We start from the raw sequence: 19,828 nt of genomic DNA on the forward strand, positions 1-19,828 counted from the left end.
GCGGGCAAAAGTGTCAGACAGTTACAACAGTTCCATTTGTGACACACACATTCCACTCCTCCCCCCGACAGTGACGTCGCCTGGATTTTAACTTCCGTGACCAGTCCATCTCAGCCCTCGGCATCACCTCCCCCACCCCCGCCCCTGCAGATACCTGGAAGGAAGGTGGGCTCCAAAGCCCCAGATCAATGCAAAAAGGAAGCTGCTGACAGCCAGCAGATGTTCCTTGCGCTGATTCGGTACCCCATCACTATCAGCCTGGGACTGACTCAGAGAGCTGCTTTTGGAAGACTTGAAGTTTGGGGCCACAGGATCGCTAAAGCTGAGGTTGTCTGCAAAGGTCACCATGGCCAGAATAGGAGCCCAGGTAGGAAAAAGTGGGGGGCGGGGAGAGTAGAGATTGGCTCTGTCACTGTGCACTTTTGGTCCCCTGGCCCAAGCCCACCAAAGAACCCATGCTCCAGGCACCAGCTATATGCCAGCTGTTCTCAAGGCCCCTTATCTCCAAACCATCCCTTCCCTCTCCCTTCCCTTCACCTGAGATATGTGCCTTCTCCCCTTCATCTATGCGCAGGTGGGGGTCAAGCAGACACCGTAAGATACGGGCCAGGCTGGTGACTTCGGCCACACCTGGGCAGACGGCCCGCTGCCCATGTACGTGCAGCAGAGAGCTGGCACCCTGGCGGGTGAGGAACTGGAATGTTGCTGGCACGAGCACTTCGGCCAGGTGGTTGAGCTCAGTGACGGTCTCCAGCGGCAGGCGGTACTCATGGGGCAGGGCTGCCATCAAGACACTCAGCATCCCCTGCCACGTCTGCTCCCCACCACACCAGACCAGGGCACACTGGCTCACCACTGTGGGGGACATGCCTGTTGCATCTCCCACCTCCATCAGGAGAAAAGTACCTGGGGGTCGTGCTATCTGCTGGCCATTGGGGAGGCTGAGCTGGGGGGCATCTTTCAGGAGGCAAGTGATGGAGTCCAGCCAAGAAGCACTGGCAACCCCATCACATATTATCCAGTGCTGGATCCCCACTGATTCCTGTGGTGGCCCCTCTGGGCCCACAGTCTTACATGGACTGGCTGCACGAAGCAGCCTAGGGAAGACGCCATGGTGCCAACAGGGGCCCTCTAGCCATCCCAGGAACTCCTGGGGGCTGAGGACGTTGGGGTACAGGTGCGTGATCTCCACAGGCTGGCAGCCCTGGGTTGAGGCGTCCTCCCTGGCCACCAGCCGGTTTTGGATCTTAAATAAGCTGTGCCAGCAAGTGGTCTTGCCACTGCCTGCAGGGCCCAGGAGCAAAACACCCAAAGCCTGGCCGAGAGCCTGGCTCAGCTGCTCCAGGGAGCCCAGAATATCAGGGCTGGGATAGATGCCTATCTGCTGCAGTTCCTCCACTAGCAGCGGCTTCCGTGGCGTGGGTGCCGCAGGCTCTGCCAGCACCTGTCTGGCATTAGGGAAGAGCCTGCAGAGCAGCTCTTGGAGGTTGTGCAGGTGGATACCACTGAGGATGCTGAACAGTGGGGAGCGTAGCAGAGCACGCAGTAGGGCAGCCTCTTCGGTCACTGCAAGGCTTTGTGGCTGCTGGGACTTGGGCTCCTCCTCGGTTGCGTTTAAATCCTGTATCATGTCTTCCAGTACGTGCTGGAGCAGTGGCAAGCGGCAGGGCAGGGCCGCAGACACCAGCTCGAGCTCTAGGGAGAAGAATTTAGAGAGGCGGGCAGCCATGCGGGAGGCCTCCCGCATCCCTGCACCCAGCAGGGTCAGCTCTGCCACTTGCTGCAGGTCAGGCAGTGTCAAGGCCACAGGCCGCAGTAGCAAGCGCAGGTTGGCAGGCACAGCAGGGCTCAGGGAACGCAGCGTCAGGAGAGAGCCATAGCCAAGGCGTATATCTACGTGATGTTTCTCAAAGAAGCCACAGCCGAGGAGCTGGGGTTGTGTGGGGTCGACAGTGCTGGTGCTTCGGGAGGCCTCCTGGTACAGTGGGGCATAGAGGCGGTGCAGTTCAGCCAGGCGCTGGCCCAGGGCAGAGAGCAAGCCAAGGGGCAGGCACTGAGCCGCTTCCAACAGGAGCCAGGCACCTCCCTGCAAGGCCCCGTTCAGGTAGTTGCTTAGGCTCTGGGCCTCTATCTGAGGCAGGCAAGGCATTGTCACCAGCTGGCGCCCCAGGGCCCGTGCCAGGCTCTTCACTGTGGCTGTCTTGCCTACTCCATCAGGGCCCAGGAGAGTCCCACAAGCCACCTCCTCCAAGGCCAGCAACAGTACCAGGGCTGGCCGCTCAGGCAGCAGGCTGGGTAGAGACCCTACTCTGGGACCCAGGTACTCGTAATTGTACAGGAAGGACCGGCCTAGCACGTCTACCCAGCATGGAGGTGGCGACGGAGAAGTCTCAGCAGATGCCGTCGTCTTGAGACTCTGCAGGGGACTGTGGGGGATGATGTGAGGTGAACCCAGGTGGTATTTGAGTTGGCGAGCCCAGTGGAAATCGGTGAGCTCACTGACCTGGTGCTCCTGCAGCAGCTGTGCTATGTCCCGGTGAGTCACGGCCATGACCAGCAGGGCACTGAGCAGGCTGGCCTGGCGGACAGAAGCCAGGGGCTGCTCGCCCTGGGAGGCCCTCTGCGCCCGTATAAAATGCACCAGTGCCTCGAGCTTGCACACATGCCTGGGGACCAGGGCTGGGGTCCTCCCCTCAAGCAGAGCCTCCTCCATCTCCGCCCGCCATACCACCTCCTCCGCCACCAGCACACACTGCCACGGGAAGGCCTGGACCAGGCAGAGGCAGTGGTGGGCAAACAGCTGTGGGGGCAGCTGGCCTCCCTCGGGCAGCTGCTTCAAGGCCTCATCTAGCGATGGGCCCAGAGCAAGGCGGGAAGCCACACAGCCCTGCAGCTGGTGCACCAGCGCCAAACGCAGGCACTTCTCCAGAGAGGCCAGCCATTTGGGGAGATCTGGATGCAGAGGAATGGACCTCTGCAGCTTCACCTCCTCCCCACCTGCCCCCAGCACTGCCAGTGCCTCCACCTGAGTAGATGCGTTTGGGCTTGACTCCCGGTCATCCGTGTTTTCATCAGGTGGGCTGGCCGTGAAGCTCACGGCATGCACATGAGGAAAGCAGCGTCGTACCCATAGCTGGGCCTCACAGGGCTCCGGTGGGGCAGCCAGTAGGGCCACCAGCTCACTATCGCTGAGGAAGAAGAGGCGGGGGAACTGAGCACACACCCTGTAGAGCACGCCCTTCAGAGCCATGATGATGCCCTCCAGCTCCACGGAGCCTGCTTGCAGCAGCTGCTGCAGCTGCTGGCCTTGGAAATGAGGGCTCCGCTTGACACTGGGCACTATAAGTGACAGCACCAGGGGATCATCTACAGAGATCTGCATCAGGGTCCGATACTGGTCGTCCGTGGCCTTGAATCGGGAGTTCTGTGGTGAGAGAGGGGGCAAAAGTGAGGGCGGCTCTCCCTCCACGCCTGAGCCCCGCGACGCTGTAGCCCTTGTCCACCTGCCTCACCCTTCTTCCCTACCAGGTCAGGACTAGGAAACTTGATCTTCATCTCGTGCAGAACTTTATTCAGAAAAATCCACTGCTGCTGGAAAGTCACCCACACGTCCAACAGGGCACCTGTGTGAGCAGCCAGAGGAACACTGGAGGGAGACTAGGGTTTTAGCTTCTGCAAGGGGGTCCAGCTGGTCCTGACCTCTCAGGGTGCCCCACCCCAAAATACTCAGCAGGACCCAGGCACCTTGCTTGGAAGACAGCAAACTTCTGCCATGAATAAACTTTCACCTGGTCACCTCAGCCCAAGAAGTGGCTCTGAAGGGGGTCCTCACTCTGTCCTGATCTCCCCCCCACCCAACCTCCACCTCCTACCGCGTCCCTCCAGGCCATCCCGCCTCAGGTCCCACACGTTCGGCCAGCTAGAGGCCTGCACTCACTCAGGCTATGCATGATGGCCACCCACTCCAAAGCTACTTTGTTTAAGTCTCCTGACTTCTGGATGGCCAGGATCTTGAACAACACCTGAAGACTTTCCTGGATAGAATCCTGCAGGCTGCTGTAATCTAGGGAAGAGTGGGTTCCAGCTGAGCTGAGCTGAGCTGAGCTGGCAGTCAGATGGGGCAAGGGCAGGGATGACTATTACCCAAATTACACTGAAACTCACGGTTCTCAAGCTATTCTCTAGAAGACCCAAATGTGTTTTCTTCCACTAGTTGAAAAGTATGCTCACCTAGAGTCAGAGTGTTTGCAAACCTGTTCACGTGAGTTATAATCTTAACTACAGAATTTGATCTACTATTATGTTAATCACTGAAATATGGGTGAGGAAAGAGTTGCTGGTTCTATGAAAACTATGGAAAGCCTTCAGTAAAGGTGAGTTGATAAAAACATGATATTAAATTAGGTTTAGGCCAGTCAATTTTTAAAAATTGGGAAATTATAATAAAAATCTAGAAAAATTCTGGACTCCAGCGACTTCACAAGTGTCTTCATGTCACTGCTCAACTTTACAGAAATTGAAAGTGGAAACGGTGGACAATGCATTAATGCAGGAAAGGCAGTGAGGAACTGACTGCAAATCAAAGTAAAGCTCTTGTCCGGCTGAAAGGTTAGTAAATAAATGTATGTTTATATGTTTTAAGCTAAAATAAAAATCTTAAGCCACATGATGATGTACACATCATATTTTATGATCTTCCTATTTAACTACCTTTGAATTTGCCAGTTGGGTTTCAAGTGGGTTGGATAAGAGAGTTTCTCTTCTACTGGCAGTTCCCTAACTGTACCATCTCTGTGCCTGTACGTATGCTCTTCCCTCTCCCTGGCATGCCCTTCTCTCCCCGTAAGTTTGGCAAACTCCTACTCCTTCAGGAGTCAGCATGGGGCCTTTGTCTATGGGAAGGGAAGATTCCTCTGACTCTCCCTGGTCCTTTGAAGCTGGTCCTCTTTCTAAGATGCTACTGCCCTTGGTCAGATCCTCCATCATGCACTAATCTCTATTCTATTGTCCTCTCTCACTGGACTGGGAGCTCCTGAGGGACAGGACTTCTCCTGTGTTTGGCTCAGAGAAAGCAGATAAGTTTGATGTAGGAATGACAAAAGAGTGAATGAATGGGGCAAAAGATCAGACACCAGGATGCAATCTAGAGGAAAGAGCACTAGAAAATGGAGAGACGTGACTGTGAGGGATTTCTTAGTACACCCAGAAAGGGAAGGATCTTTGCTGAAGAGGCAGGCATTGGGCGGGAGGAGGGAGCTCCCAAGAGTAAGACTTAATAGAAGCTGCCTGAAAGACACTCTCTCAGAACAGACTGATGTCTCCTGCTGTCCAGTAAGGATGGGGCCCTGGCTGGAGAAGCTAGATCCCACAGGTCTTGGTGGACATGGTGGACGAATATGGCCCCTGGCAGCAGGCTATCCCTGGGCCGCAAGGGCTGGGTCTCACCTGAAAGGATGAAGGTGCCGCTATCCTTGCCCACCACCTCCCACTGGGGACTGCGGGTCACTTGCTTCTTGGAGCGCTCCAAGGCTGGGGGCTCATACGGCACATGCAGGATGAAGTTGGTCAGTCGCAGCTGGCGCGCCTCCCAGACCCGCTGCAGCCGCCGTAGGGTTTCTTGAGCATGGATTCGTTCGTTTTCACACTGCCAGATCTGGAACAGCTGGGTCTCAGGAACCAGCACTGGGTGATGGCTCAGGGGATAGCCTTGAAGCTAGGACTCAAGGCCCAGGGCTCAGGGGAGTGAAATTGTCCGAGATAGAGAGCAGGACCACTTGGCTTCAGATAGGCCATCAGCAGCATACCTTGACCTAAAGCTGCTGCCTTAAAACCCACTCTTTTGCAAGGTTTCAGCTAAAGACAGTACCTTAATCAGCTCATGTTGGAACAGGGGCATCTGCTATCCTGTGTGCCCACAACTTTGGGAGTGGGGCATACTCTCAGTCAGAGTCTGAAACCACCCATCGGAGCCCCACACCCTCCAGGCAGGACAGCAAACTCAACTTCCCACCTTCCCACCCACAAGCCAGTGTCTACGGCCCCTGTCACAAGGGGTTGCTGGGACTTAACTGGATCTATTACAGCTTAGCAAATAGGTCCTGGGTTTGGACCAACTCCTTCTCTCTGGAGGGCCCCACCTGATTGATTCGATCTGCAAAATCCAGCAGCGGACAAGTGAGCAGCTGGCCCAGTGTTAGGAGTTCCGTGTTGCAGAGACTGCCTAGCCCTAAGGCTGGAGATAAAGGGGCCGAATCAGAGCAACACCCGGTATATGGCAGAGTCCGGCCCATATCCCAGAGCCTCAGATCGGCAACCCTGAGCCCAGCCCAGCTCCCAGACAGCAGATCTGAAAGTACAACATAGAGCCAAGAACTCAGAACGTAGGCTCCAGAGCACAACACAGAGCCCAGAGCTAAGACTCGAGCCTGACTCTAGCCCAAGTCAGCAGAGAGGACCCACATGATGGTGCAGGAGGTTAGAAATGTCGGTCCCTGTGGAAACAAGGCAGGGAGCAACCCAGGGAGGAAAGGTGTTGCCTACAGGAGAAGCAGGGAACTGAGTTGTTAACATTGTTCTAATCCCCAAGTCCTTTCGTTCCCTTCCCTTCCCCCGCTCTACCCAAAACACACCCTGAAGAAGGGCTTGGAAGTTCTGGAGCTGGAGGCTGCCCAGCTTGGTCAGTAGTGGCAGGTAGCTGCGGAACTCCTCCAGCACGCGCATGCAGCACTGCAGGACTGGGCTGTGCAGCCCCAGGGTTGTACTCATCCGGGCTGCCTCTGTCAGCCAGCTGTCTGTCTTCTCCCGGGCCATAGTCATGCTGAACTGCAGCGAGAAAGGATCACTGTCAGCCAGAGACCCTTCCCCACCTTCCCCACCCACCGCAGACTCTCCACTCTCAGGTAGGAGCTCTGAGGGAGGGCATCAGCACCTTGGCGAAAGCCATGCACTTCCACTCGCTGATGTTCTCGGAGATGACTCGGTACAGGTGCCAGATGCGCTGCTGCTGCACAATCGGACGGGTCCCGCAGACTGGCACGGGCACAGGACTGTCGTCCCCTGTGGGATAGGGCAGGTTGATGCCTGGGCTGGGGGCAGGGGAGCCTGGTGGGGAATGGTCGGTCAAGAGCCCATAATGGCAGAAACGAGGGTCTGAAAGTGCCAGGGGTGGGATAGCCAAAATTGTTTAGTACAGTGTAGGTGGGTACCATTCAAGAGACAGTTTTGCCTGTTGGGTCCATGCACCACTCACGCTCCTCCTGCTGAGGGCCTCTGACTGGCAGTTCATTCTTCTGGAACACTCTCCCCTCAGAGAACCATATACCTCACTCCCTCACCAAATTCAGGTCCTTCTGCAGGAGGCTGTTTCGAACTGCTATCCACCCTCTCTACCACTCCCGACACCTCTTACCTGCTCTATTCTTTTTTTCTGTGCCACTTCTCACTTTCTAAAACACTCCATAATTTGGTTATATTTTATGTTTATTATTTGTTGTCTTTCTCTCCCAGCTACAATGTTGGGCCTGTGAGGGCAGGAAGTTTGTTATTTGTCCATTAATATACTGCAAGCCCCATGCACAGTATAGGCACTCACCGATATCTGTTAGACAGATAAATCCAGCAAGATGCACACGGTAAAGATCTGCCCCACAGAGAGGACCGTAAAGGGTAAACGGCAATGCTTCCTGTTTTGTGTACTTCCGGTCATCATTCCCTCCCTTCATCTCATAAGCTGCTGCATTAGCTCTTGACAATTTATATTTGGTTGTGTGATAGGTGTCAAAAGTAATTTACAGTTAATAATAATTATAGTACTGAGGGGGCGCCTGGGTGGCTCAGTTGGTTCTGTGTCCAACTCTTGGTTTCGGCTCAGGTCATGATCTCACGGGTAGTGAGACAGAGCCCCACGTCAGCTCCACGCTCAGTGGGGAGTCTGCTTGGGGTTTTTCTCCCCCAGCTCCTCCCCCCATGCATGCATGTGCACATGCTCTCTCTCTCTCAAATAAAGATATCTTCAAAAATAATAATTATTATTATAGTACTGATATTTGCAATTAAAAGACATCAGACCAGATTTAAGGATATTGCAGTAAAATTATCATTCTCATTCATTTGAATTCCAGTATATTTTCTTGAGTGAAAGAAAAAGTGATAAAATAAAGCCCAAATGCTGGGAATCATGCATCTTACATGTGTAAGCATCATCCATCATGGAGATCAGAATATTGAAAGGCTTAGAATCACTATCAGGCTATCAGAGCTCTCATCTGACCCAAAACAAAAACAAAAACAAAAACAAAAACAAAATGATAGCAAATTTAAACTTTTCCAATCTTTCTTTGTCTGAACCTAAAAGATCTGGCTACAGACTCATATAATCTTTGGTAGCAGTTGTTTCAACACCAAACATTGGACAAATGAGGAAATTCCTCTGTAAGAAAGAACCGGCGTTATTATCTGTAAACATATGAGAAGAGAAAGACAAACCTGACGAATAACAGCAAATATCCTCTGACACACATTTGCTGTGCTATCTACTCAGTAAATTCCACTGCATTTTAAAACTTTATTTGGAAGTGACTTCACTTTTTTTTTTTTTTTTTTTTTTGAGAGAGAGCATGCACGCAAGCGGAGATGGGGAGGGGGAGCGGGAGAGGGAGAGAATCTTAAGCGACTCCACGCTGAGTGCGGAGGCCAATGAGGGGCCCAATCTCAACAACCTTGAGATCACGACCCAAGCCAAGATCAAGAGTTGGACACTTACCAACTGAGCTACCCAATATCTATATACCATTTCTTGAGATTCACCTTTTGTTAACATTTTACCCGTTTTCTTTAGCATTTGTGTTTACATGCTCTGTGTGTGTATGGGCATATGAATACACAAACACATAATTCTTTCCTGAACTATTTAAGGGTAAGTTACATATTTCATGGCCCTATTATCCCCAAACTCAAATGTGTATTTCCTAAGAACAGGGATATTCTCTTATATAACTATAGTACAGTGATCAACTTCATATATTACGTTGATATAATTCTTTAATCTACAGTCTGTGTTCCAATGTTGTCAGTTGACCTAATAAGGTCCTATATAGCATTTTCCGCCTCAAGCACAGCATCCAGTCCAGGATCAAGTACCACATTTACTTGTCATGTCTCTTTAATTTCTTTTAATCTAGAACATTCCTCACAGCCTTTCTCTTTTCTAACAGACATTTTTGAAATATATTGACCCCTTCTCCCTTTTTTGTTAACAGAAAGTTCATGTTGTGTTTGTATGATTTTCATGACTGAAGTTATTCATTCTCAGCTGGACTACTGAACAGGTATTGTGTCCTCTGGGTACCATGTCTGGAGGCACATCATGTCCATCTGTCCCTCACTGGTGATGTTAATCTTTGATTGCCTGGTCCAAGTGTTGCCCAATTTCTCCACTAAATAATTGCTAAGTTTTTTTTTCCCCTCCCTTGCAACTAATAAGTAGTCTCTGTAGGAGAATTTCTAAGACTGTGCAAATGTTCTAGTTGATATCCACTGATGATCATTACCTGATCCAATATTTATCAGAATGTTTGCAAAATGATGATTTTTCCCTCCAGATTTTCTCTACTTGACTCATGGCATTCTACTGTAAGTGCCAAGTCCTCATTTCTCTCTCATTGATTTATTTACCTATTTATTATTAGTGTGGATAATTCATTCCTATTTTTCCAATAGTTTACTTTGTACTTTGGTGCTCAAATTGTCCCAGATTTGGCCAATGGCGTCCCTTCTGTGTCCTTGTGACATGCTCCCATCACTTATTAAAGGAATTTATTACTCTCTTACTTTCTGGATTAAAAAAAATATTCTAGGCTCATCTTGTACCTACCCTGTGATAGCCCTGGAATGGAATCATCCACTCTCTGTGGAGCCCTGGTAGGGAATGATCTTACCAACCAAGGTCTACTCAGGTTTACACACACATATACATACACTTATGTACATACACATGTGCATGTAAACATGCATACATATATAATATGTGTGCCCATTTTCAAATGCAATGGAAATTACAGAGAGTGGAAGTTTATAAGACAAGCTCATGATATTTCTCCAGAATTCAGAATAAAGAAATGACTGATGATGAAGATAAAAGAAATGGAGAAGAGATCCAGAAAATCCAATATATAAGTATGAATTCTGAAAGGAGGCCTGAGCAAATATAATAAGAGCCATTATCAAATAACTGATAAACAGATTACCTATCCAGGAAAAAAACTTAGATTGGTACCAAATTTGCCCACAATGCCAGCTATCAGAAGGCAATGATGCAATAGCCTAAGTTTGGAGAAAAAAACTTTGTGACTTCAGAATTCAGTATTTAGCCCAACTGTGATGTAAAGACATTATAAAGTCATTCTAGGCATAGAGAGCTTAGAAATTTTAACATCTCTAACTCCCTTCTTTGAAAAATAAATACTCAAAGAAATATTACAGCCATTTAAGGAAAAATGAAAATAATGAAGAGATGTGGTATTTCTAAAAATGGTAGTGTGATAACACAGATGGACCCTAGAGGGTATTATGCTAAGTGAAATAAGTCAGACAGAGAAACACAAATACCGTATGATCTCACTTATATAAGGAATCTAAAAAACAACAACAACAACAACAATGAATAAACAAACAACAAGCAGAAACAGACCCATACAGACTGAGGGTTGCTGGAGGGGAGGAAGTGGGGGGTTGGGCACAACGGGTGAAGGGGAGGGGGAGATACAGCTCTCATTTGGAATGAAGAAGTCACGGGGATGAAAGAGACGGCATAGGGATATAGTCAACAGTACTGTAACAGCATTGTGTGTATGGGGACAGACGGGAGCTACACTGTGGTCAACACAGCATAATGTACAGAATCATGTGTCGAACCACTATGTTATACACCTGAAACTACTGTAACACTGGTTGTCGACTGTACTTCAACTAAAAGAAATGGTAGTGGGTAAACAAAAACAGTAAACCTTAGATGGCAAAATAGTTGTTAACTTGGTTATAAAACCAAGCAAATGTCAAAAGTATTGAGTAGAATAAAAGATACGTAATGAAATATAAAGAGTAGTAGTAATAATCTAGCTCTAAGATCCTGGATTCTTTTAACAAACACTGGGAGTCTGGTGAAGAGCAAGGATGGAAGAAGGAGCTAAAAGCAGTGCTGTGGGGTTTCCTAAGCTTAGCATCACAAGGCCTGAGTCTCCACTCTGTTTTTCCACAAACATCCCCAATCCCTAGAGGAAAGTTCAAGCTCTGTGGTCTATGTCAGTTAGAGTATGGGACAAGGGTCTCTCCATGCTTGGCCAAAGAAAAAGTTCCTTGCTTGAGGAAGGTCCAGGGTGTCCTCCACCTTACATCTGGCCCAATGGCCCTGGGACTGGGGAGGCCCGCAGGCAGACTGGGGATGCTCGCAGGCAGAGTTGGTAATCGTTAGTAGTTGGCCAAGAGGCAACTCAGAAGCAATGTGACCTTCCAGGGGGTAAAAGTAACCAATAGAAGTAACTGCACCTAAGAAAAGAAACTTGAGCCCCCAAAGTTCTTTATGTGCAGAAGGGAACCAGCCTAGCTGCACCACTGTACAGAGGGCTGAGATCAGTAGTTCTGTGGGTCTCAGCCTATGGGTCGGGGAGACCTGCAGCAGCTGCCCCTCTACACCACATTGGCTGGAAGCAGTGGCTATGGCTTATCAAGACCTATTTTTATCTAGGCCCCGCAGCCTGGAACTGGGTTGAATAGGCTAAGAACTACAAGGAGGGCACCTTTACATTTCTCCTGCACAGGCTTTCAGCCCTCTAACCCCATCACATTCTAATGGAACATTCACCTATCTGCCTTCCCTACCAGACTGTGAGCCCCCGTCTCCCCACCCTAAGTACAACCCTTGACATAGCCAACGTAAGAAGATTTTATCCTGTGATTTTCATTTATAAAAGAGACTAAAAGAAAGCTATGTGATTCCCGAGACTTGCTTAGGGACACTCAGGACACAGGACCCTTATCTCAGTCGGAGGGTCTATCACAGGATGGGGCGGGGGGGGGGGGGCAGGGACCCTTAGTACCAGTGAAGGTGGCATAGGCATGGTGCAGCTCGCTGAGGTGGCTGGCTGTGTTCTGGAACTGACGCTCCAGGGAGATGAGCTGGCGCTCGGTGCTCCTCTGCTCTTGCGCAGGGTCCATGAAGGGGCCAGATAGGGCCTTGTCAATCAGGCCTTCCAGCTCCACCAAGGCTGCGGCTATCAGCTGCTGCAGCTTGGGCACGATGGCATGTCGCTTGCTGAGCAGGAACTCTGAGGCCTGGCTTTTCTCAAATTGAAATGCCTCCCACACATCCAGGAGCTGTGGGGCAAGCAGGGCTCAGTCAAGCAGAAGTGGGTGTGGGGGAGGGGGCTGGAAGGCACGGGTGACTTCTGGAATTGCCTTCTCACCGAGATGTCCAGTGCCTCGTTCTCAGCACTAAAGAGGCTGAAGTGGTTCCGGATGAGTTCGTGGAGGGACCGTATGTATTCCATTCGCTCCTCCAGCGTGTTGTACTGCTCATTGGCCTCGTTCAACTGCAGAGGCTACAGCATGAGACCAGCACCCCCACAACCCTGTGCACCAGTTTGGGCTCATCCCTGAGGGGTGTTCCCACCTTCTAGAGGCTCCAGACCCCAGCAGCCACCTTTTACCCAACTGGGGTCAGGGGCACTGTGGGATCAGATCCCATCCGACCCAGATGTCTGTGAAGATAGCACAGCCCCTCCCCCACCCAATCATGACCCTGTTGACAGGACAACAGATCCCTAGCTGACTGTCACAGAGAGCAGCACTATCTCTGAAAGCAGGACCACGGCTCTCATCACGCCATGGCCTCTCCCTGACATGAAGAAACTGAGGGCCATGAGAACAGGGTGAGAGCTGGTAAGGGCAGATCACATACGTGAGCATAGTTTAAAAGCATCAGGCCCACTCGGTGCTCACCAGAGACCTGAAGAAGAGTGTGCAGAGTATGTGAGGAAGATGGGCCCCCGGATAAGCTAGGAAGGAAAGATGAAAGAGCCTACCTTCTGGGAGCACCGTGCAATGGTGTGAATGTCTGAGTTGATGGTTTGGAAGACCTCCGTGAAATCCGTGAGCTCTGCTATTAGTTGCTGACTGCGGGTCCAGCACTCATTCTGCACATGTGTAAGAATGTCCTTCCTGATGCTATCCAGCTTGGATTCTGAAGACAGGAGAGGGTGAGGTATTAGGGGGTATATGAAAGAGAAGGGGTGCTGGGGAAGTGCTGTGGGGAAGCCAGACCACGAATTCATTCCCTCACTCAGTGAACACTTACTGGACTCCTGCCCAGTGTCCCGTCAGCTGCTATTCACTGGTACTATCCACAGCTATCCACAGCTACTCTTGTGCTGGGCACCAGGAGACCAGAGTGAGTGGGTGAGACAGAAAGTGTCCCACCCTCAGAAGTTTACAATCCGGTGGCAGAGAGAGCCAAATACATGGACAATCACAAACCAGTGTGATATATGCTCTGCTAGTGCCCAGGAGCCCTCAGCCTGACACAGAGAAAGGAGAGGAGGCCTGAGGAGCTGGGCAAGGCCTCCTCTGGGAGGGAACACTGGAGCTGAACTTGTGTCAAGTAGCTAATGCTCCAAAGAGCAAAGCCACGCCAAGCAGATGAAACAGCACGTGCAAAGGCACGGGAATGGCGTGTTCGTGAACAGCAGAATGCCCAACTGGAATGAAAGTCTTCTGTTTGGAAAGCCTTAGCGGCTTTGCTCTAGTAGAAGAGCTACCAAGAAGAATGTGTCATCTGCCCTTTGTTTTTAAGGATTAAAAGAAAAAAGCTGTCAGGTGGATATGGGGCTAGAAGGTAATCTTAGAGGCTGCCTTCGGTGATATGAACAACTCCACTGTTTCCAGGGGCAGGAATGACACCAGTATGAGGCCTCACCAAATCACTGACACCTCCAAGATACCACTGATTATAAGAAACACCACTATTTTATATACCACACAAAAAGAAAAAATTGATGCCATCAAAACTCTGACATGCCATCAATTATAATACACCTCTTAAGTTCAGAGATGCTAAAATCTGCACGGGAGAACAAAATACAATATAGAAACATGATATGCAGGGGCACCTGGGTGGCTCAGTCAGTTAAGTGTCTGATTCTTGATCTCAGCTCAGGTCTTGATCTCAGGGTCATGATTTCAAGCCCCACACTGGGCTCCACACTGGGCATGGAGCCTACTTACAAAAAAAAAAAAAAAAAAAGGAAAGAAAGGAAAGGAAAGAAAGAAAGGAAAAGAAACAGGAAAAGAAAAAGAAAAAATATGAAATGCAGTATACCACAAAATACAGCATAGAATGCTTGCTTACCACATGCCATATACAGTATCAACTACTTTGCCTGTATTAACCTTTTTAATCCTCACAAAAACCCTTTGAGCTAGATAATATTATTGTCCCTGTTTAACAGATAAGCAAACTGAGCCTCAGAGGGGTTCAACAACATTATCAACATCACACAATGGCATCAAAAGTCCAGGACCAGATGGCTTCACAGGCAAATTCTACCAAATATTTAAAGAACAGTTAATACCTATTCTTCTCAAAGTATTCCAAAAAATAGAAAAGGAAGGAAAACTACATTCATTCCTTGCAGCCAGCATTACCCTGACACCAAAGCCAGATACAGACACCACTAAAAAAGAAAACTTCAGGCTAATATCCCTGATGAACACAGATGCAAAAATTCTCCATAAAATACTAGTAGACTGAATCCAACAATACATTAAAATAATCATTCACCATGATCAACTGGAATTTATTCCTGGTTGCAAGGATGGTTCAATATTTGCAAATCAATCAATGTGATACATCACATTAATAAAAGAAACGATAAGAATCATGATTTTTCAGTAGATGCAGAAAAAGCATTTGACAAAGTACAACATCCATTCATGATAAAAACCCTCAACAAAGTAGGTTTAGAGGGAACATACTTCAACATAATAAGGGTCATATATGAAAAACCCACAACTAGTATTATCCTAAATGGGGAAAAACTGAGAGCTTTCCACTACAGTCAGGAACAAGACAGGGATGTCCACTCTCACCATTTTTTGGTGAGGGGCGCCTGGGTGGCTCAGTCGGTTACATGTCTGCCTCCAGCTCAGGTCATGGTCCCAGCATGCTGGGATCGAGCCCCGCATTGGGCTCTCCACTCAATGGGGAGTCTGCTTCTCCCTCTGCCCCTCCCCCTCTCCCTCCTTTGCTGTCTCTCTCAAATAAATACATAAAATCTTAAAAAAAAAAAAAAAGATAGTACTGGAAGTCCTAGCCACAGCAATCAGACAACAAAAAGGAATAAAAGGCATCCAGATCAGCAAGGAGTAAGTAAAGCGTTCATTATTTGTAGATGACATGATACTATATAAAGAAAATATGAAAGACCAACAAAAAACTGCTGGAACTGATAAAAAAAATTCAGTAAAGTTACAGGATACAAAAGAAACATGCAGAAATCTGTGGCATTTCTCTACACCAATAATGAAACAGCAGAAAGAGAAATTAAGGAATGAATCCCATTTACAACTACACCAAAAACAAAAAGACACCTAGGAATAGATTTAACCTAAGACGTGAAAGACGTGTACTCTGAAAACTATAAAACACTGATGAAAGAAATTGAAAAGGACACAAAGAAATGGAAAGACATTCCATGCTCATGGATTGGAAAAACAAATATTGTTAAAATATCTATACTACCCAAAGCAATCTACACATTTAATGCAATCCCTACCAAAATACCAGTAGCATTTTTCACAGAGTTAAAATAAAATAAACAATCCTAAAATTTATGGAACCACAAAAGGCCCTGAACAGCCAAAGCAATCTTGAAAAAGAAATGAAAAGCTGGAGACATCATAATTCCAGACTTCAAGTTATATTACAAAGCTGTAGTGATAAAGACAGTATGGTGCTGGCACAAAAATAGATACAAACTCACAATTACATGGTCAGTTAATCTTCAACAAGGCAGAAAAGAATATCCAGTGGGAAAGACTGTCTCTTCAATAAGTGGTGTTGGGAAAACCGGGCAGCTACACGCAAAAGAATGAAACTGGAACACTTTCTTACACCACACACAAAAATAAACTCAAAATGGATTAAAGACCTAAATGTGAGAACTGAAACCATAAAAATCCTAGAAGAGAACACAGGCAGTAACCTCTTTGACATTGGCCATAGCAACTTCTTTCTAGACATGTCTCCCGAGGCAAGAGAAAGAAAAGCAAAGATGAACTACTGGGACTTCATCAAAATAAAAAGCTCCTGCACAGCCAAGGAAACAAATGGCAACCTACAGAATGAAGAAAATATTTGCAAGTGATATATATCTGATAAAGGGGCTAGGATCCAAAATCTATAAAGAACTTACAAAACTCAACACTCCAAAAATGAATAATCCAATTAAGAAATGGACAGCAGACATGAATAGACATTTTTCCAAATAAGACATACAGACAGATGGCCAACAGACACATGAAAAGATGCTCAACATCACTCATCCTCAGGGAAATGCAAATCGAAACTACGATAAGTTATCACCTCACGCCTGTTAGAATGGCTAAAATTAACAACACAAGAAACAAGTCTTTTTTTTTCTAAATTTCTTTTTTTTTAAAGATGTTATTTATTTATTTGAGAGAGAGTGAGAGAGAGAGAGAGATCAACTCTCCACTGAGCAGGGAGCCTGACGTGGGTCTCCATCCCAGGACCCCAGCACCACGATCTGAGCAGAAGGCAGGCTGACCCACCCAGGTGCCCAAGAAACAACAAGTCTTGGCAAGGATGTGGAGAAAGAGGAACCCTCTTGCATTGTTGGTGGGAATGCAGGCTGGTACAGCCACTCTGGAAAACAGTATAGAGATTCCTCAAAATTTAAAAATAGAACTACCCTATGATGTAGCAATTGCACTTCTGTGTATTTACCCATAGAATACAAAAATACTAATTCAAAGGCATACGTGCACCCAGATGTTTATAGCAGCATTATGTACAATAGCCAAATTATGGAGACAGCCCAGGTATCCACTGACTGATGAACGGATAAAGAACATGTGGTATATAAACACAACGGAATATTATTCAGCCATAAAAAGAACAAAAGCTTGTCATTCGCAACAACATGGATGGAGCTAGAGAGTATTATGCTAAGCAAAACAAATCAGTCTGAGAAAGACAAATACCATATGCTTTCACTCATATGTAGAATTTAAGAAACAAAACAAATGAGCAAAGGGGAAAAAAGAGAGAGAGAGAGAGAGAGGCAAACCAAAAAACAGACTTTCAACAGACTGTAGAGAACAAACTGATGGTCACCAGAGGGGAGGTGGGTGGGGAGATGGGTGAAACAGGTGATGGGGACTAAGGAAGGCACTTGCTGTGATGAGTACAGGGTGTTGTATGGAAGTGTTGAATCACTATATTGTACACCTGAAATTAGTATTACACTGTATGTTCACTGACTGGAATTTAAATAAAAACTTAAAAAAAAACCACACAGTGGCAGAGCAATTCAAACTCAGGCAGCCTAGCTCCACTCTGTTCTATGTTTTGAGGGGTGAAAAATAAACGGACTTATCCTCTATGAGCATCTCTGCAACTGGAAGGTGAGACAGTGAGTTCCAGGGACAGACATTGAAACATACTGGGTACGACCCTTCTGGAACCTTGAAGGAAGTAACCAACAGGATTCAATACCAAGAACTGAGACTGAGAAAACCGAGAGAGAGGGAGCGCCTGGAGGGGCACCTGAGGTTGAAGAGAACACAAAGAAGAGGGCGCATCCTTTCCCAAGCTACCCCTGTGGCCCATCACAGTAGCCAGGCTGTTGCAATCGCGCTGCCTTTTAGAGCAGCAGCGGCCAGCAGGTGATGGCGGAGAGGAGCTCAACAGCGACATCGTGTGGTATAAATCAGCGATAGACTGAAAGTACCAGGGCGGCTGGGGGTTAGAGACTGGAGATGGGTGGGAAAACAGGTTTGAGAGATATTTAGGAGGCAGAAGAATGGAAGGGATTTGGTGACAGGCTGGATGTGGTGGAGTTAGGCAGAGGGAAGGATACAGGATGGACACTAACTTAACTCACAAGAGTGAATAATTATGTCATTCACAGGTCAAGGGAGCCCAGGCAGAAGAGGAACAAACTAGACAAAACTAGATCACAAGAAGAATAAGGGTAGACAGTAGGGGATGAGCTTAAGTAAACAAATTAAGGACCTACTGCATGCCCGTCTCAATGCTAGAAACACTGCAAATAACATCTCAGTTACTCTTCCTTGTCATAAACCTGTGAGTGATTGCATTATTATGTCCATGTGACAAACAGATGAACTGAATGGAGTTAAGTGATCTGAGGTCACGCAAACCAGTGAAAAGCAGACCCAGGATTCTGAACCCCATGTTTTTCTCTCTCCATCTGTTCTTCTTGGAGAGGCCAGTTGATCTTGGACTAAGGACCAAGATTCTAACAACCTAGAAAGAACAGAGACTTCCTGAACAACACTGGAGCCTGCCCAAAACAGGGCCAGAAACAAAGCAGGCCAGCCACAGGCCCCCCCTGTTCCTGCCATGCCAGCCTGAACCCCCTGTACATTTAGGTGGGGTGGAGGGAGGGAACACTGGGGAATTTTTGTGGCCCAAAAGATGCATAATTAAGCATGTGTTTTCATCTGTTGAAGAGCAAAGACAAGGAGGGCAAGGCAGGCAAGCATTTTCAAGCAAGCTCTTTCGGGGCCCCCGCCTTCATTAAGAAAGCAGGCCTGCAGGCTATGGGTCTGACATTATCTACTTTTTGCAGGAAGCAGACACTCTTGGTTATTGGGAGCTAGGTGAGAAAACAGAACCACCTCCTGTTTCCTAGAAGAACAAATCAATGGCTTCCCAATCTACCCCACTGTGAAACTTCCTAAGACCAGCTTCTGTGCAGAGACACTTTAGCTAGTAAACAATAGCATGAGACATCCTTCCTAGTGGAAGGGAGGAAAAAAACCAGAGGAACAAAATGAGGTCTTAAACAGGATTTCTCAGAGACCCAGGAAGAACAACAGATGGGCCATGGCCTAGTAGGGGGACAAGAGGGAAACCAAGACAAGACGGAAACCCAGATGGGTTGAAGAGGAAACAGATGACAGAGTGGGCTTGAGCTCCACATTCTATGTGGAACTTTGGGAAGATACCATTGCAGAGTGCCCATGTGCTAACATGAGATAGTCATGTCAGGGTAGAAATCAGTGTGATGCATTGTGGCAAAAAGAGGGCCAAATACAATGCTCTCGAGTCGCCCACAAATCCCAAAGGGCAGGGGATACAGAAGATAATAGAGAGTTAATAATGAGTGGGCCTGGATGGGTTCCTATGTAGAGGGGTAAGGGACCCTGAAGCAGAAGCTATGGGGTTAACCAGCTGAAGATGAAGGGTTCACTAAAATCCCAAGGACCTGCAAAGCCAGCAGGAGCCAGTGCAGGGCCAAGTCAGCAAAGGTAGACACTCTAGGCTCCTACTAGCCAAGAGAACACACATAGTTACACCAGCTCAGGCCACAGCTGCACCAGAAGCAGCAATGCTAGAAGGAGGGCAGAGACCAGACGGGGATGTATTACACCTTGGGGAGGGTTGACAGAAGCCAGCAAAGAAGAGCACACAGCCCAGCAGCCGTCTCCAATGCCAGATGCCACCTTGCAGAGGAAGAGGAGCAGAGGGCACTTGAGAAAAAAAGAACAACCCAGAACTGTAGAATGA

At 48.0% G+C, this 19,828-nt stretch overlaps 2 protein-coding genes across 4 annotated transcripts in view; one reads left to right on the plus strand and one right to left on the minus strand.

The window, feature by feature from the left end:
- RRP8 (ribosomal RNA processing 8) overlaps positions 1-8,304 on the plus strand; it is a 62,847-nt gene extending 54,543 nt beyond the window's left edge. The window contains exons 9-10 of one of the 2 annotated variants that reach the window (XR_015726917.1): positions 72-367; positions 4,514-8,304. The gene's annotated coding sequence lies outside the window, so the exon portion shown is untranslated. Of the gene's footprint in view, positions 1-71 lie in introns of both variants that reach the window. The other variant, XR_015726916.1, reaches the window with a different exon arrangement.
- DNHD1 (dynein heavy chain domain 1) overlaps positions 1-19,828 on the minus strand; it is an 85,830-nt gene that overhangs the window by 25,899 nt on the left and 40,103 nt on the right. For both annotated transcript variants that reach the window (XM_087868072.1, XM_087868073.1), the window contains 11 exons: positions 13,077-13,234; positions 12,459-12,593; positions 12,093-12,369; positions 6,929-7,056; positions 6,630-6,822; positions 6,138-6,232; positions 5,446-5,653; positions 3,938-4,063; positions 3,526-3,623; positions 538-3,424; positions 155-332 (listed from right to left, as the gene is read on the minus strand). In XM_087868072.1, the coding sequence (XP_087724198.1) occupies positions 155-332; positions 538-3,424; positions 3,526-3,623; positions 3,938-4,063; positions 5,446-5,653; positions 6,138-6,232; positions 6,630-6,822; positions 6,929-7,056; positions 12,093-12,369; positions 12,459-12,593; positions 13,077-13,234 (4,483 nt within the window). The remainder of the gene's footprint in view (positions 1-154; positions 333-537; positions 3,425-3,525; positions 3,624-3,937; positions 4,064-5,445; positions 5,654-6,137; positions 6,233-6,629; positions 6,823-6,928; positions 7,057-12,092; positions 12,370-12,458; positions 12,594-13,076; positions 13,235-19,828) is intronic.

Source organism: Ursus americanus, chromosome 16, assembly GCF_024610735.1.
Source record: "Ursus americanus isolate L20-20 chromosome 16, mUrsAme1.1.p, whole genome shotgun sequence".
Classification (NCBI taxonomy): Eukaryota; Metazoa; Chordata; class Mammalia; order Carnivora; family Ursidae; genus Ursus; species Ursus americanus.